At 48.6% G+C, this 18,141-nt stretch overlaps 2 protein-coding genes across 2 annotated transcripts in view; both read left to right on the top strand.

Annotated features, from left to right (window-relative positions):
- AGBL4 (AGBL carboxypeptidase 4) overlaps positions 1 to 18,141 on the top strand; it is a 1,455,026-nt gene that overhangs the window by 1,216,527 nt on the left and 220,358 nt on the right. The gene's annotated exons all lie outside the window — the stretch shown is intronic.
- The window catches only part of BEND5 (BEN domain containing 5), a 49,300-nt gene that overhangs the window by 25,956 nt on the left and 5,203 nt on the right, over positions 1 to 18,141 (top strand). Inside the window, exons 4-5 of the mRNA XM_069591000.1 lie at positions 7,290 to 7,438; positions 13,102 to 13,315. Coding sequence (XP_069447101.1) covers positions 7,290 to 7,438; positions 13,102 to 13,315 — 363 coding nt within the window. The remainder of the gene's footprint in view (positions 1 to 7,289; positions 7,439 to 13,101; positions 13,316 to 18,141) is intronic.

Here is an 18,141-nt window from a genome sequence, read left to right as displayed (position 1 = left end):
AAGCTCCGCCTCCCCAGCCCCTGCCCTCGGGTGCTCGCTGTGCCCCACCGCAGCCCCTCGGGAATCTGAGGGCAGCCTTTGTGCCTCCTACCCCACTCCTTCGTACCACAGCCCCTCAGTCTTGGCACCCAGCCAGTTCTGGTCCAGATCCAAAGGCCATTTCATGTGCATTCAGCACATGTGTGGGGGCCTTCAGTGCCTGTCTGGCAGGACAGACCCATGCTGTTGTGCATATCCTTGCCATTTGGAACGCTGCCTGGGTCCAGACAGTTGGGGTGGGTGGGAAGTGGCAGGACCACAGATGAAGAGCCAGCCCAGCTTTGACCACCAGCTGGCAGAGGACAGGCTCAGAGCTCCTAGAGGTGAGATGAATGCTGGTAACTCACTTCCTCCCCACTGCACCCCCTCCTCAATTGTGGAGTTCTTCACAGACACCTAGGAAGGCAAAAGAAGGTCAGAGATGCAGTATGGGTCCCACAAGGTGGACATTACGTGAGAAGCCTGTGCAGTCTGAAAACCACAGTTAGCTGAAGGTGTGTAGGGCTGTGGTAAGAGCAGGCCTTCAGAGTCTAGCAACCCTGATTTTTTTTTTTTTTTTTAACTTTCGGCAAATTACTAAAAATTAACTTCTTTCATTAAGCACGTGTTTGATGAGTATTTATTGTATGCCAGGGACATTGCACTGGGGGCTGGGATACGGCGGTGATCAGGACAGTGGCTGACCTCAGAGTTTCCATCCTAACCCAGAAGATAGTAAACAAATAACTTGATACTGGGGTGTCAAGATTAAAAGATTTTTTTTTTAATAGTTATTTTGGTGTAAAATTGGCTTCCCTGGTGGCTCAGCAGTTAGGAATCTGCCTGCCAGTGCAGAAGACATGGATTGATCCCTGGGCTGGGAAGATCCCCTGGAGAAGGAAATGGCCACCGACTCCTGTATTCCTTCCTGGGAAATCCCATGGACAGAGGAGCCTGGCGGGCTGCAGTCCATGGGATCGCAAAGAGTCAAACACGACAGTGACTAAACAGCAGCAACGACTAATACAGATGTTCAGTGGGTGTCAGCACGTTTCCTTTTTAGGGAGAAGCAAATATGTCCTTTGAAACAGGCCCCTACACTTCTCGAATGTGGGTAAAACACCTTGGCCACCACGACTGGGGACCTGGGCCCCCTTCTGCCACGCCTGTCTTGCTGGGCTTCTGCTCCATAGAGAGGGGGCTCTCTGGGTCCATTCCAGCTCTGCTGCTCTAGAGTTTCAACTCCCCAAGGGACCAGCCCCACTGTGAGGTGGTAGGGGGCAGGCATGAGCTGCAGGGGTCTTGCCCAATCCAGTCTTTAGGGCTGGAATGGCCTCTCCTGCCTCTGCCTAGCAAAGCCTACTCCAACCCTCACCCACAGAGAGCCCTCAGAAAACGGGGAGGGTTGGGGGAAGGACCCCAAGGAGCCGCTGCTGACAGTGATCCCATTGCTTTGCCTGACCATCCTGCCATCTTCCCTCAACCTTATCTCAAGTTCCAGGAGCTCACCTGTCCCTCAAGGCCTTCCAGGGTCCCTGAGCCCATGGTTATCTCTCTGCAAACCTGTGCAGATCATGACGCTGCCCACATCCTGGTCGATCAGTGAGCCTCAATAATGTGCCACTTGCCTTCCCCGTGTGACAGTAACTACCCTACTCCAACCCGTGCGGCCAGCTCCAAGCCCCAGCCCAGAAATTTGTGACTGTCCTTCTGAAGCCTTCCTAGTCTCCTCCAGGTGCGGCACCTCCTCCTTTGCTTGTATTCCCAAGTCTTTATCCTTACTCTTGCAGGATGGTATTAATGGTCTGTGGTCTGTCTCTTTCCACTACTGGACAGCACATCATTTGAAGCTACCTCGCTCAGGGCTGGCACTCAGTGGGTGCCTAATAGACTCTCACTGAAGGAATGAGACCAGCTTTGTCCCTGCCCTCACTGAAAGCACAACGGGGCTAAGAACCATATGCGTAGCTGCGGCAACAGGTGAGAGTGGCCGATACCTTCTGAGAGAGGAGATCCAGCTGCCCAAGCTGTGGGCCATCTCCCATCTCTTTCCAAGGCCTCTGTGTATCTCCTTCTTTGCTGTAGCTCTTCCCATGCTCAGCTCCTTTTCAACAAGTAGAATCATCTTTTTTTTGACAAACCCAGTATGTCTCTGGGCCACCAAAGTAGGCATATGCTTTAAGGATTTTGATTTGATTTTTTGATTCACTTTATATTTAGGAAGAAACTAGAATTATACCAGTAACAGAGAAAAGTCCTGTTCATTTGCAGGAATAAATGGAAGACTTCAATACTTTTCAAGAGAAAATCTAATATTATTAGCCTTTTTTGTTTCAACAGAAGTCAGAATTGATTTTTAGTGTCCAAACATAACATATTTTGAAGAAACGGGTGATTTTTAAACCTCCTGTCTGTGGACAGAGGAGTTGCAGCAAAGAGTCGGACATGACTGAACACGCAAATAGAACATACGCATCAACTTCTTAGATTTTCAGGGAGAATGGCGTTAGTCCAGTTAAGCTAGACAAGAATAGAGAATGTTACAGTTTCATTTATCTGTTGTGCCAGCAAACATTTACCAAGCCCCTTACTGTGTGCCACGGTTCCCATTTTATGGGAAAGGCCTCTGGGGCTTAAAAAGGTAAAGGAAATAATAGACCCAGGATTTGCAGCAGGTTTTCTAGCTTTGAATCCAGTGTTTGTCCGACAACTCACAGCTATTTGTATGCGGTATAATGAGAGTTTCACGTGCTATATTCTCAGCGTCTCCAGAATTGGGGCATGCTGTATTTGTCTCCGGGTCCCCAATGCCTCTTCCAGGGCTCGATCTTGGTATGCAGTCAGGGATTGTGTGATGAATGGGCTCATGAATGACTGAATGAAAAGACAAGCGGTGTCTTTTATACTCTTTCAAAAGCTTTTTTTTTTTTTTTAACCCAGCTGAGAGGTTTCTCTCCATGGAAGGTATATTTTATTTTCTCCAAAATAAACCTGAAGTGGATCAAAAGGCTTTTTTTTTTTTTGATTCCTACTCTTCCCACAAAGTGAAAAAAAGTTGCTTTGTTACTTAAAATATCTGCACCAGATCGTGCAGTGCCGTCTCTTAGCACAAGTGCTTATTATCGTGGCTAATTTGGTCACATGTGTTTGAAGGAGAACAATGCCTCAGAAATTTTTAAAAGCAAAACAGCAATCTGAAGCGTTTGTTGTAATGAGATGTAAATTGCCAGCATCATAGTGGAGCCGACTAAAATTTGCAGTGAAGTGTTTTTCTCCCCCTTTTAAATTAAAAGCACTAGAGGCCCTCCCTCTCTGGGAAGAAACCACATGCTTTTTGTTCCTTCTCTTTCTGATTCTGTACTACTAGACATGCTGCTTTATTGACTGATTCATCCCTTCATTCATCTGCCATTTTCTGAGCCGGTGTCTGAGCCTCCATTGTGCGCCTGCCTCGCTCTCTGGAGGCTATTAGCACTCCCCATTTCGCAGGTAGGGAAGCTGAGGCACAGAGAGGCGATGGAGATGTGTCTCAGGATTCACACCCGGGTCTCCTGACGAACTGCTTCCAGGAGGAGCCTTTGGTTGGTCTGTCCTCCTTGCTGAGACACCAGGTCCTTCTGTATACAATGCCAGAGGAGGCAGTGGCAGAGAGCAGTGCTAATCCCTGGCAGCCGTCAGGTATTAAATGTGCTGATCGGGGATGTTAGGAAATAGAGTTCCTTGAGAGCTTGGGAGCGGGAAGATCCCATTACAATAGGCTCAGCATTCAACGAAACAACTCTGTTGGTCCCTGAGCAAGCTGGCAGAGGGGAGCCCAGTGTGGGTGTGTGTGCCGTGAGAGCCTGAACACCTGCTCTGGGCCAGGCTCCTGCCACGGACTTGGGGCAAAAGAAGACCAGCGGGGCCCTGGTTCCCAGGGATTAGCAGTGACTAACTTGAGCACCCAAATATGACCCCTGCGTGGGGCGGGGGCGGGGGCGGGGGTGGGGGTGGGGAGCCACCATGTCCTGAGCCCCCACGCTGTGCCAGAGTCTGTGTGAGTCATTACATACATGAGGTTAACTCCTTTACGCTGCAGCCTGGCTGAGTCACTGTTATCATTCCTCCTTTCAGGATGAGACAAGAGTCAGAAAGGTTAAGTACTTATTGATGTGTAAAATTACCTGTTGACAATCGAATTGGCACCAGGCACTGTGCTGAGCCCTGGTCTCTAATATAAAAAGATGCAGTCTCCCTCTGCCCTCCGGCCTCACAGTCTAGTGGGGGTGGCAGAGAGAGAAATAGATGAGTGCAGCTAACTGTTACCAGGGGAGGAGGGAGACCCAAGGACCTGGCTAGGCAGGCCTCTAGGGAGCAGAGTCTGCCTTAGAAGAGAGGACCAGTGAGGGTGGAGCCAGGAGGTGACCCTTTGCTCTCAGCCCCTGCTCTTTATGTGTCCCTGTGTAGCCATCAGAACTGTCCGTTCCCCTGGCTAGATGTTTCCAGTTTCCATTTTACAGCCCTAACTTATACTTCCTGGGCTGCAAAAAGGTCACAGGTATTTGAGAACAAATACCTATAAACATCCCATTCACCTCAGGCACCTCCACTCAGCAGCAGGGCTTTATTTCAGAATCTGTGCCTCAGCCCATTTAAGTCTCTTTCTTGCCCACAACTCACTCTCTCCTCTCATGTTATGAAGAATTTACTGAGAGCCTGAACGGTGCCAGACATTGCCCTAGGTGCCAAGATTACAGAGAGAGTAAAACTTTACCCTTGAGGAGCTTCACAGTTTGATGTGGACAGCAGACAGATTGGTAGATGGTTCCAAATATAATTCGCTGGAAGTATTTACGATGTAGAGACCCTGTACCTGGTAGTGATCAGAGCAAGGCCCCACGAAGGAGATACCTAAGCTCTGTTCTGCAGTCTGAGCAGAGACTTGACAGGCAGATGAGATGGCATTCAAGGCCAAAACAGTGGCACGTCCAGAGGTTCAGATGCTTGGGACAGCACAGCACCTGAGGGACAGCATCTGGGGAGAGCAGGAACTGAGCGCCAGAGATCAAGAGGAAGTTGGCTGTATTCAGGGCCTTAAGGAGGCTATGGTACACAACTTAATCTTGAGGGTAGTGGGAGCCTAAGCCGGGAAAGATTTGGTTGTGAGTAGATTTCTTTGGCAGCTGTTGTGGAGATAAATGGACGAGCACTAGACTGAAGTCAGCTGAGTTGGGTTCGCTCTCTTGTCCACCATCTTCCTCTCATAGAAGGAAGAGGAGGCTTTAGAGGAGGGACACTATCTTTTCCTAAGATGACCTGTGCTCCATCGGCTGCATGGCTCCATTCCTTTATCTTGCTGCTGAATGTCAGAGCAGGAAGAGGCCTCAGGAGCCAACTCAGCCATGCCCTTTGGGGAAAGCCAAAGTACTTGCTTCTTCCCTGACCTAAGAAAAGATCAAATGCTCCACTTGAGTTTGCTTATATCTCAGAAATACAACCAAGATCTCATACAAAGAGAGGAGAAACTATGGCATCTGCTTCTGAAACTTTAGAGTTATTCATTCATTCTTGCCATTCTTTTGTTCATTTACCAGTCAGAGAACACCTCCTCATGCCAAGGGCGGGGGACAAAGAAAAGAAAGCCTTAGGCCCAGCTCTTGAGTAGGTCACGCAGAATTGGGAGATGCTCCTAGAATGGTGACGATGCTATCAGTCCCTCATTCTGACAGCTTGTGCATCCACAATTCACTCGCCTGTGATCACACAATTAAAATATAGCCAAACTAGGAATAAGACCTAAATTCGGTCTCCCAAGACGAGTCCTGTTTTTCAGTGAGCTCTGCGCCGCTCTCCAGCCTCGCTGCATTCAGCTTTGTGCCTTCACACTTCATTTAGCTGCTCAGGTGCCATTAGTGGTAAAGAACTCGCCTGCCAATGCAGGAGACTAGAGACATGGGTTTGATCCCTGGGTTAGGAAGATCCCCTGGAGGAGGGCATGGTAACCCACTCCAGTCTTCTTGCCAGGAGAACCCCATGGACAGAGGAGTCTGTTGGACTTGAGGCTCCATAGGGCCGCACAGAGTCAGACACAACTGCAGTGACTGAGCACGCACTCGCGTGCTGAGCACGCGTGCACCTGCATTGTTGGAGACTTCCAAGATCTGTCTTGCAGCTACCAGCAACTCAGAAAGGGTTTTATTGGTCTAGGAAGCCCTATCGTGAGGAATTTTTGTAACAAAATCACCAATACCTTCCTCACCACCAGCCAAAGCCAAGGGTATGGCCATTTAGCACAGCAGATTACAGCCAGGTTGTTGGTGAGGGCTTTGGCACACAAACAGCTCCGTACCAAGCGGCCCACATGGTAAGAATAAGGGAAGCCGGGACCATGAAACTCACTGGTGACTTAAGTTACGTGTGCGGTCCTGAGGACCGGCTTTGGCAGTAGCTAAATTTCTGACCCCAGTTAACTCCTGAAATACTTGCATAGGGAGAAGTTCCAGGATGCCAGAACCCTCCGTTGGCCTTTGGATTTGCTCGCCTATAAAAGTTAATCAAGCTATCCGGCCTTACCCTGTTTTTCTGCCCTTTGGTAATCAAGACACAACAGGTGATTTGAAAAATAGTCCATCATTTTAAAAAGCTAATGGAGGAAAAAAAAGTCCTCCTTAGAAACCACCACCACTTATCTCCTGCCTTTTACTGTTTAAACCATACATAATTTGTGTTGATTGCATTAAAATAAAAATCAGGATAGCTGCCGGTTCAGGCAATCAGGGGCTTAATCTGTATTGTACTTTAATTTCTTGGTTGAAATGCGCCCGTCTGGATACTAGGTCTTGGGCAGGGGAGGCTGTTGCATTTCTCCCCCTGCTTTCCTATCTTCTGCTGTGGCCCGTTTCACGTAGGCTCCAGGGATGGGGTTTTGGCAAATACACACTTTGCATACTGCAGTCATTGCTACGCTGTCTCCACCCCAGTCTTAAAAGGACCTCTTTCCCCTGCAGGAAGTTGAATCCCTTGCATTTTCATTCAGACAGTGACACCCTAGAAGACTGCTTCTCATTCATGTTTAATTAGAATCTAGTCCATTCTTGTCTGCCACCTTTTCCCCTGTGATGTTCATACCTCATATTATTTTCAAGCTGGGGTTTAATTGTAGTCCAATGGACAAAAATAAGCCAGCATATTTTTTTTGTGTGTGCCACTATGTGCTGACAGATGCCTAGTTAAAATATTTGCCTTTTATTTTCCTTGGAGTTCTAGACAGATCTCTTTTCTTAACTGCCTAGGTCCCGCCATTGACTTGGAAAAAGTAAAGTCAGAATGTCTCGAGCCCGAGCCGGAGTTACGGAGCACTTTCAGTGAGGAAGCAAATACGTCGTCCTATTACCCCGCTCCTGCACCTGTCATGGACAAGTATATCCTAGACAATGGCAAGGTAGTGTTTCAAGCTCACTCTCCATTCCCTACAAGTGTTGGCTAGTCAGTGTGAAGGTGGAGGGTATGGTGGGAGCTGCCCGAGATACAGCGACCGCTTGGCCTTCAGGCCCAGCCCTGTGACTGCTTCCAGAATTCATGTGCTGTAATCAGTGGAGCTTTATTAGGACTTTTTCTCTTCTTCTTTTTTTTTTTTTTTTTTTGGTAAATACTGGGCCAAAGCAACTGTAAAACTAACACTTAAAAATAGCTTATTAGTGAGAAAGATAATTTAAAATGATAATCTGATGAAACCAGATGCATAAAATGTATAAGGTGATCTCGAGATAAGATATCTGATTTACAGATATGGCTGTGACTGAGTAGTTATTCATTCATTGTTTGCAAAGTACCTGTGTGTTGTAAGTCCTACCCTAACCCTAAATGCCGGGGATACAGAGGTGAATGGGACGTGCTCCTTACCCCTAAGCTGCTTTCAAGTTGTACATTCAGCTTGGTTAGCCCACAGTCCTAGGACCACATACAACTCCTCAGATTTTTTTGGAAGACTCTTGAAAAAAAAAATTATGAAAGAAAACTTAAGCACTATTAGTAGTTATATTAGTGTAGGGTGAAAAGTAATGGAATAGCCTTTGGGAGTCTTAAAATCACATATATGACATAGCAGCAGGGCAAGGAGAAGACTTCTGATATTCTTCCTACATCCGAATGAATTCATCTTGGAGGAAGGATACTGGCTCTCTTTGTCTAGGCACTGGTCATATTCAGTTTTACTATAATAGTCTTTGCCACCACGGCATGCATTATAGACATCACCTCTCCTTCTCCCCAGAGACTCATCTGTGTCAGTCTGTTTTTCTTGCCTTATGCTTCAAAAGGTCTCTGTTTATCCAGTATCATTCCCCAATAGGTTGAGGAGAAAGGAAAGGTTGTTTTATTTGGGTTTCTCCAGATACATCCCTGCAGCTGGCCAGGCTGAGCCAAAGCAAGCATTGTCAAGCCAAGGAAATGAAACTTGTTGGTCTTCAGGGCTCCCTTGGATATGCTGCCCTCCTCTTTCTATCCATGTGTCCTCGACTCCCTCAGAGCACATCCCCCTGCAGAGGCAGAACTGATGGGTCAAACCACAGTCCAGTTCTGCCCTGCCTTGCTGCAGCCTACAGGCTTTAAGAGTCTGCTTTGCAGGGAAGAGGTGGCATGACAGAGTGGAAGCCGGCAGCCTGGAGCCTGAGTGTTAGCTTAACTTTTTGTCCTACCTGTGTGACTCCGAGGTGGGGCTTCCCTTCTCTGGGCCTCAGCATCTCTAGCTGTGCCAGGTAGGATCGAATTAATGCTCTCCGAAGTCATTAAAAATGACTTAAACTGTGTATCTAACTTTGGTGAACCTTCAGCAGTTAGAGATGAACAGAAAAGACTTTTCTGTCTTTGTTGATTTCTGTTAGGCACAATCACATATGGAATGACTACAGACTTTTTCTTAAAGTAGCTTCTAAGAGAAATCTGTTTCTCTCTTGCTTTAAAGACTGGTGGACAGTTTCTGGGCATTATGAAGGTCTCTTTAGAAAGGATCATTTTCCCTCCAGGAAATTGTGTCTCTCAAATGTCATTTGATTTTTTTATACTCAAGCTGCACAACCTATCTTGAAAGTGCCAAGTTTGTTTTATCATTGATTATGGCCAATATGTTGCTATAAAACTAACTGGCTTTTGTTTCCACCAATTTATAGTCAAAGGAATTGATTAAGGGAGGGGAAGGAAGCAGGCATCCTGGAAATGCACAGCAGCTTGCATAGAACAGCAATCCCCCACATCCCAGAAGTAGTCATTATTATTCTTGGCTCTGCTGTCGTTTCAGACCCTTCCTTCTTTCTGCCTCGATCTCTGTGATGCACAGAGCATGCGAATGAGATCCGTTTCCTAGTAGGAAGCTAGTTTTGTCCTCCGAAACATTTCACAAAGGCATTCTTTGATCAAGTCCCATCCTACCAGATGCCATATTTTTAATAACCTCCCTTGAAAGCGTTAAGGCTAACATTTTGGTCCAATAGTGAACTGTGGTTTATGTGAATCAGGGTTTGCTGTAGAAGTTACTTTCTCATTTGGCTCAAGTGCATCTCTTTTCTTTGTCTTAAGTTGTTTTATTTCAAAAACTCATTGAATCGTAAAGCTTCAAAGACCATCAAAGTTTAAGTAGTATAATTTATACACGGGATGGATGGGGAAATACATCCAGAAGGGGGCTCGTCTACAGCTGTAGGCCAGAGCAGAGGCAGGCGAGAGCTGGAAGCCAGGTCACCGACCATCACAGCTTAAGTAGTATAGTTTGTACACGGGATGGATGGGGAAGTACACCCAGAAGGGGGCTCATCTACAGCGGTACACCAGAGCAGAGGCAGGCGAGAGCTGGAAACCGGGTCACCTGGCTCTCAGACTGGTGCTCTTTCCAGGCTGTTCTGCCGCATCCTTGAAAGCGGGGTGTTGCTCCAGGAGACCCTGAGCTCTGTTGACCTCAGGAACCCTTGTCCCAAATGCCCCAGCCTGTTCCTGTGATCAGTCTTACCCAGGGCTTTCTCTTTCTGTGTGCGTAGCTGACCTTGTACTCGAGTGCATGTCAGAAAATATTTTCTTCTTCAAGGAACAGCAGCTCATCTGAACTGAAAGCCAGTGCCATTAAGACATATTAAATATGTGCATCAGTTTCTTTCTTACAGCTTTGTGTTCAGACTAGTCTGGGCCATTTTGTAGAGGACGAAAGAGGCAAAGCCTGGACCTCTCCTCGTGGAGATGGACTGCGAAGGTAGTGAGGGCTCTTAGTAAGTTAGAAATTCAGAGTGGATAGAACTTAGCCCAAGAGTAGTGAAGGAGGTTTTCTTTCATGGGAGGCTGGGGTTTAAAAGCTTATTAGGCTAAGGAGATGTAAGGGAAGGCTTTCATCCCTGGGCTGGGGAGAGGCATGAACAGAGACATAGATAGGGGAAAGAAGGCAGCAAAAGTGGCAGTTTCGGGTTTGCGCTGCCCTCCTGACACTGTCCGCATGTTACCTCCTTCATCTGCAAGCAGCTCTTCATTCAGATGGTGATCTGCGTCTGGTGCAGCTGAGGAAAGAGAGGCTCAGAGAGGTAGGGTGACTAGCCCAAGATACCCAGCTGGCAGGTGGAAGGGCTCGGTTCACAGAGAGGAGACTCTAGAGCCTGTCCTCTTTCTGTCACCAGACACTGGATGTAGGAGAAAATGAGTGAGTTTAGGGACATCGTTGAGTGGTAGACATGCTATGCTTAATAGGTTGAATGGAAACAGGATTCTAGAGGACCTTTAAAACCAACTGAGGACGTTGCATTTGATGTGACAGAAAACAGGGGTCCATTCAAGATTCCAGAGGGTTAACATAAAAACACAGTTGAAAGACTGCGGAAGTCATCTAGTCAGAGAAGGAAAGCTGTGTTTTAGGGAATTGATCTGGCAGTGTTTACAGTGTGGGTTGGTCGGGGCAGGGACTGGGGACAGGAAGGCCAGCCCGCGGCTTTTCTGCAGGTTTCCCTGACTGCAGTGTGACCCACAGTGGGTGCTGGCCAGCAAAGTGGCCGGGCAGGTGCAGAGGAGGCTCAGGAGGAAAGCCAGATGAACATAAATCTGCTGTGTCTCCACCACGTCGGCACCACCATGACGCTGGCAGCAGCAGGAGGCCAAGAGAGCGTGGGCTGCGGGGTCATCCGGCTTTAGAGTTGAACCTTGATTCCAAAATTTTCTGATAGTATGTCTTAGGAAAACTAGTCCTTCTGAATCTCTGTCCCTGTCTGTAAATATTTCTACCTATTTCCATCTCTTAAAGTCATTATGTTTATAACTAAGTTAAGAGTGGAATACCTAGTTCATAATGGGTACTCAAAGAAATATTAGTGTCCCCTTTCTCTTGTAGAAGAACATTGACCAAGATGACTACCACCTCTCTTTAAAGAACAACAAATTGAAAGGTTGTAGGAAAACAAGGCTTGAATAGAAAAGAGCAAAGATCTTTGGAAAATCGAAGTTGCCCTCCATCTCCAAGGGTTTCTGTTTCAGTGTTCAATCTAATTTGCATCCCTTGTTTTCTCCTATCTCAAGAAGCTTGCATGGGTAGCCACAGAGAGTCATCCAGGGAGGTGACTTGGGGTCCAACAGGGAGCAGGAGGGAGCTAGTTGCCAGCAGGCCTGATCTGGTACACAGACTGCCCACCTGCAGTTCAGGCTGCAGAGAAAAGGCCAGACTCGACCTCAGGTGGATGTTGTCCAGCGGCCCCAGGCCAACACATCCCACTCAAGGGCTGCTTATCTTCCTGAACTGTGAGAGCGGAGCTGCAGCACTGGGGTTCTCAGCACAGGGAGGCCAGGTGGATCTGGTTATCTGATAAGATGCCTGCAGAGGTCTGAATGATCCTTTGAGCAAAAGGAAGTGAAGTTGGATGTGGCAGTGTTAGATTGTTTACTGACATTCGTGGGTGGGCTACGTTGCTCTATTTTTTCTTGTTCATGGTCTGAAAATCCCAGTAACTGGTGAAGGAAGAAGCGTTGCTGGTTGACCTGTCTCCCCATCTATCTGTGCATGCCCACTGTGCTTTCCAAGTCGATCTTCAGTAGAGAGCTCTTCAGATATCTCTGAACCCTGAGTCCTGCCAGTCTGCCGTCAGTCTGGGTGTGTGTATGCTGTCTCTCAGACCAGGACTCTCCCAGGGTATCTCCTGACCATGCAAGGTCCATGACTGACGGTCTCTGAAGACAAGGACCTTGGCAGGGACTTTCCAGTCCCCTCAGAAAATTTAACTCATCAGCGGCTGCCTCTCCCACTGTCCCCACAGAGGACATGGACTCGGTAGAAATGCAGCATGAATGGCAAGGTCAAAGTCACAACTTCATTTTTAAATGATTAACATCAGCAAATGGTTTTTAAGTTGTTAAAAGAGCCAGAAAGCAAAAGGAAATCTCAGAGCTCCTTGCTAGATTATTCTGGGACATCTGCGTTTATGGACTCTACTCTGAAACTTTGAGCGCTTCCCTTATAAGGAGCAGAAGGTTGTGTTTTGTTCTGTGTGCCATCAGAATCAGACCAGGGACACAGTGGTTGTGTTTAATTTGTTAAAATCATAGGCTTTCTGAGCCAGAAGGAACTTAGCTGAAATCTAACTCTCCCTGCTCAGCTCCCGAAAACTGAAGCCAGAGACAGGCAGAGCATGCATACACGCTCCGCTAGTGTCAGGACCTGGGCAGTCTCCCTGCGCACTCTGGCGGCTGTGGCTGCCACACCCCGCTGTACCCTGGAGTCACCTAGAGAGCCCCACCCGGACCGCATAAATCCACTCTGCAACTTCATAGTTGAGCGACATTTCAAAAGTGGCTGCACCTCTCCCAACCTGGTTTTTCTGCCTGAAATGAAAATAGTGTCCCAACACCTTCCTTCCAGGGTTGCTGTGAAGATCTGAGAGAGTAAATATAAAGCACTAGCATAAGGCCTGGCACATTACAGGTGTTCAGTGAATGCGTGTGATTATTTCCCTGAAAGAAAGGTGGTTAGTGTTTATGGAGCAGATCTCTTATAGTTGTGCAGCAGTGTCTTTTAAAGGACAGGAAAAGCTTCCCGCCACCATCCTGTCCGACTAAACAGGTGCTCGCTTGCGTTCTTATCCCTTTCAGGTCCATCTGGGAAGCGGGATTTGGGTTGATGAGGAGAAATGGCACCAGCTGCAAGTCACCCAAGGAGATTCCAAGTACACGAAGAACTTGGCAGTCATGATTTGGGGAACAGATGTTCTGAAGAACAGAAGCGTCACAGGAGTTGCCACAAAAAAAAAGAAAGATGCAGTCCCTAAGCCACCCCTCTCGCCCCACAAACTAAGCATCGTCAGAGGTGAGTCCTGTACTGGAGACGCAGTGACTGAGGTCCTGCCCTCGACACTGTCAGGAACATTTCAGTTCAGCACACCTGCTGAAGCCTCCCCGTGCCAGGCCGTGGCCTGGGCACAGGAACACAGGAGCAGATACGTACGGACCTGGTGCTGGGCAAGCTCACATGTAACAGGGCAAATGGGCTCTACACACAAGTGCAGTTCAGGGAGCTCACGTGTGAGAGGCCCAGAAGGGGGCTCTCAGGAGGGCAGGAGACCCCTAGCTGGAAAGCCAGGGAGGGTCCCTGGGAAGTGGGTCACTGAAGCGGGCCTTGAAGGGTCCACCAGGCCTGGGGACGCAGATGTTTAAAGAGAGGTACTCGGGGCAAAGGTGCGGGATTGGGAAAGGAGGCTGCTGTGTAGAGCGCGTGAAGGTCAAGGCTAGGACACCAGCTCCTGGGGGTCCTAGCATCCATCGTGCCTGGAGCACTTAGTGAGATGAAGACCAGCCGACGGTCGCCAGACTGAGCTTCTTTTCTGGGGTTTGGGAGGGTTTGGAGGGACTCCCTGTCTCTCTGCCTGTTTGTTTCCGCAAAGGTAGGGCTCTAACCTGGACTCTCATTTTCCTTCCCTCCTGCCTTCTTTTCTCCCCTTTCTTTCCTCTTCCTTCTTTCTCTGTTCTGTCTCTCCCACCTGTTCTCCATCTGTTCACTGAGCTCTTATTCTTTACCAGACTCTACTGTGTATGGAGGACTTAGAAAGGGCTAAGACACAGTCTCCATCTGCAAGGAGCTCAGAGTCCCATGCGGAAGGTGAACACAGAAAAGCTAGTTACAGTACAGACAATGCAAATTACAGAGACAGCAAAGGACACGGGAGCAGAGAGAGTATAATAATCGTTCATTATTCTGAGCACTTAGGATATTTCAGGTCCATATTAACTCATTTAATCTTCATAACACATAACTCTCCCTTCTGTTGGCTGCTAATATCATCCCTGTTTTTAATGTGGAATCTGGACACAGAGATGTTAAGTAACTTGCCCAGATCACACAGTTTTAGGACTAAAGCCAGGAGTCCTAGCCAGGAGGGCTGGCTTCAGAAGCTGTACTCCTAACCATTCATCTCTTAAGTGTCCAGCTGCCAGGTTTTGATGAAGAAAGTAAGACTCAACCAGTCAGCATGTGCATTTAGAACAGGCCTTGTACCAGGTTGTAGAGCAGGCAACAGATATGTCCACAAACAAATCAGATAATTTCAGGTATTGATGAAAGGCTGTGATATATAGCTGAGTGAGACAGTAGCTATGTCAGCTGGGGTGGGTGGAGAAGACCTGTTCGAAGAGTTGATTTCGAGCTGGGAATTGGATGTGGAGGAGGCGGTCCTTTGTGATTCTGAGGGGGTGTGAAAGAGGCGGAATAAATAACAGATTCAAAGGCCAGCATGCTCAAGGGGTGAAGAAGCCCCAGCCAGCTGCAGAGTTGTGAGTTCAGGGAGACTGAGGCCAGGGTGGTGGGGGGGCGAGGGACGGTCTTGGGCTGTGAAGGCCACGGTGAATAGCTTACCTTACTCTTCTTGCAGGAGAAAGATGATATGGAGTCTTCGGTGGGAGGGACTGAATGGGAGGCCAGTTGGGAGGCTGGTGCAGTGGTGCGATAGACTGAGGTCAGAGCAGTGGAGACAGAGAAAAATGGCCAGTTGTAGGGTGTGTTTTAGAGGTCCAGATTTCAAGACAGAGAGATTAGCTGACCAACTGGAAGTCGTGGCTACGAGGTTTCAGAGCCTGGATTGAAACCCACCTGGCTGACTCTGATCTGGGGTTTGTTCTGGAGCTCGGCTGCCTCCCTGGATGGCTGATTCATGGTTAATTGATTTAGGCAGACACTTATTTTTAGACAAGCAGAGGTAACCTGTAGTCTGCCCACTGTCTGAAATGATGGAGCCTAATTTAGGAGGTCATCCTGAGAAAGAGTCCTTCCTGGGGACACAGCCCTGCCTCCCCAAGGGGTGGCCGACCTCTGATTCTGTTACGCTTGTTGGAATGTGACTCAGCAGGTCCCAGGTGCCTCCCAGTGACCGGCTATCACTGTCACGCCGTGGTATAAAGTCATCTGCCATGTGTCTGCCTCAGATGTTAGTGTGACCGTGTGAAACTCACCTCCCTGTCCTCCGTGCCTCACACAGGGCCTGACACGCTGGTAGCTCAATCAGTGAGGGCTAAAGAAACACCACGCTGAGACCTGCAAGCCATCCCCTGATCGACTCTTCACATGGTTTCTTGTGAACCACTTTCCCTCCCTGTCCAGTGCCCTCAGCTGAAAACTTACCTCTCAGATGGTTAAGAGGGCTGCCTGGCCGATAGCTTGGGTCATTGTTACTCCTGAGTTGTGAAAACAAGTTTCCATTCTTTGCTGAGCCGCGCCATAGGGCTGGCATGACTTCGTGATGGTCATATCATTGAAGTTCACGATCATTCAGTGCTTTTCACCTTTCAGGCCCCTCCCGACTGCTCCCAGTGCGAGGCGATGGAAAGCGGAAACTGGAAAGGAATATCAAAAGCTTGGGGCTGAGCCGCAGCTCTGCCTTGCCTTAACGCTGAGCTGCCCCCAGTTCTGTTTACTTTTGTTTCCCCAGGCCCCGTGCAGTGCTCATACCAGGTAGGCGCTCGTTGTGTGCACATGTGAGGGCAGGATCATAGCCCTTGCCCCGGCTGCCCAGTGGACCCAGAGACATTTTGTGTGTGCTTTGGACCCCATTCACATAATGTTCTTTGTAGCTGATTTGGTCCCCATTACTAAGGGACAATCTAGAAGAAAACACCTTAGCCATATCTCTTGAGGCCATTACAGACTTACTGTCTTCAGCCCACAGGCCACGCCCTCCAAGTTTCCCTCACTCATCCACTCCTCAATTTTCCAAACCCTGTTTAAAGTTTCTCTACTTTTCCCTTGAGAGTCCACACCTCTTTTTTCAAAAGATGACCTTGTCTCCTCCTTCACAGAGAAAAGAAAAAGAAATCCCACAGCTTCGATCCACCATATCTACAAACTTACCTGGACCCCCCTGAGTTTTATGCCTCATGTCCAAAAGAAGAGTTTCCTTGTCTTATTTGGGACTGGTCATTCTCTCTTTGTAAATTTCAGCCCACCTACCTTCCCAAGTACGTTATTCCTTCCACTCAGTTGGTTCCTTCCCACTGCCATTTAAATATGCTTTGATCACTCATTTCTTACAGAAGCAAGAGAAACACTCCCTAGGGGCCACCCGCATCACCCAGCTGCTGCCATGTCTTCCTTTTCACATCCAGGTTTCCTGAAAGAGTTGTCGACACTCACTGCCCGTGTGCACTAGCAATGCCCCTGCCGTCTCGTCTGGCTTCCGCTCCAGCCCTCTGCTTAGTCTGTCCCTGTCAAGCTTCCCTCCGGCTCCTCTTCACTCCTCCAGGGCAGGACTCCACCTCCTCCCCAGCCTATGTGACCGCCCCTCCTTTACTGAGAAACCCATCCTTCCCACTCAGGTCTCCTCCTGCCTGTGGCTTCTCATCCCCACTGTGGGCTCCCCTCCCCTCTCCTCTGTCTCCAGCCCTCCTCCCTCTCCCTCTACAAAGCTGCCCTCTGCTGCTCTCTCCTCTTGGTTCCCATTGCCCCCGGCGTGCATAGGGCCCAGAGTTGAAATCCACGCTCATCGTCTTGGCCGCTGCCTGGTGATCCGCTTCCGGTGACCCCTCGGCCTCGTCTCACACACCTCCCAGTTCCCACTGCTCTCTAACCGCTGAGGCCCTCTCACAGTTCCTTCCTGTCCCCACTTCCTGCAGCGCCCCTCCTCTGGGCTGCACACCCTGCCTCCGTGTCATTCAGAGAGGCCGTGACTTCCGAGTCCGAGTCCTTGACTTCCAACTGTCCAAGCTGATGAAGTAGCCTTGCCATCACTCTCTTAACACATCGCCCTCCCTAAAGTCTGCAGTGCATTTCTTCTTTATTTATTTGCTTGATGACTGTCTTTCTTCCCCACCCCCATGAGAACATGAGCTTTATGAGATTCTTGCTCAGGGCCAGTATGTTGTAAGTGCTTAACAATATTTGTTGAATCAGTGACTGGTGGCAAATATATATTTGACCTCAGTTCACACTTTGAGGTTCCTGATGCATACATTTGGGTGCCACTGGCCCCCTCCTCCCAGATGTCCACGTGACACCTGCACATCTATGCCCCTCGCTGCTCACCTCGCCTCTTCCTTCACCCCAGAGCCTCTGCCCTGTGTGTTCACCGTCATGATGAAGGACACAACACCACCTGCCAGGAACCCAGGGATGCCTCATCCCGCACTCCTTGTTCACTCACTCTCCATCAGTTCTGCCCCTAAATACCTTTTAAACCATCTGCTTCTCTCCATACCCATTGCCGCTTTCTTTTCTCCCCTGCCTTACCCCAGCAGCTTCCAGACTTCTCTCTTTATATGTAATCCGAGTGATCATTCCAAAACCAAGTATGATCCTGTTACCACCACTCCGACACCTGGCGCCCATTATTAAAGGGTGAACTTCTTATATATGCTCAGTCTTTGAGACTCCATGGACTATAGCCCACCAGGCTCCTCTGTCCGTGGAATTTTCTAGGCAACAATACTGGAGCAAGTTGCCATTTCCTACTCAGGGGGGTCTTCCCAATCCAGGAATCGAACTCACATCTCCTGCTTTGGCAGGCAGATTCTTTACTACTAGAGTCACCTGGGAAGCTTCTTAACATGTCATAAAGCACCTTCATAATCTGGCCCCTGGGCTGGAGCTCTAGCTTTTCTTTTTTAGCATATTGCCCTTGAACTGTAAGTTCTTACTATAATGAGCCTCTG

This window comes from Ovis canadensis, chromosome 1 (genome assembly GCF_042477335.2).
Source record: "Ovis canadensis isolate MfBH-ARS-UI-01 breed Bighorn chromosome 1, ARS-UI_OviCan_v2, whole genome shotgun sequence".
NCBI classification, from domain to species: domain Eukaryota; kingdom Metazoa; phylum Chordata; class Mammalia; order Artiodactyla; family Bovidae; genus Ovis; species Ovis canadensis.
Note: the sequence above shows the minus strand (reverse complement) of the source record. Positions and strands in the feature narration are given on the sequence as shown.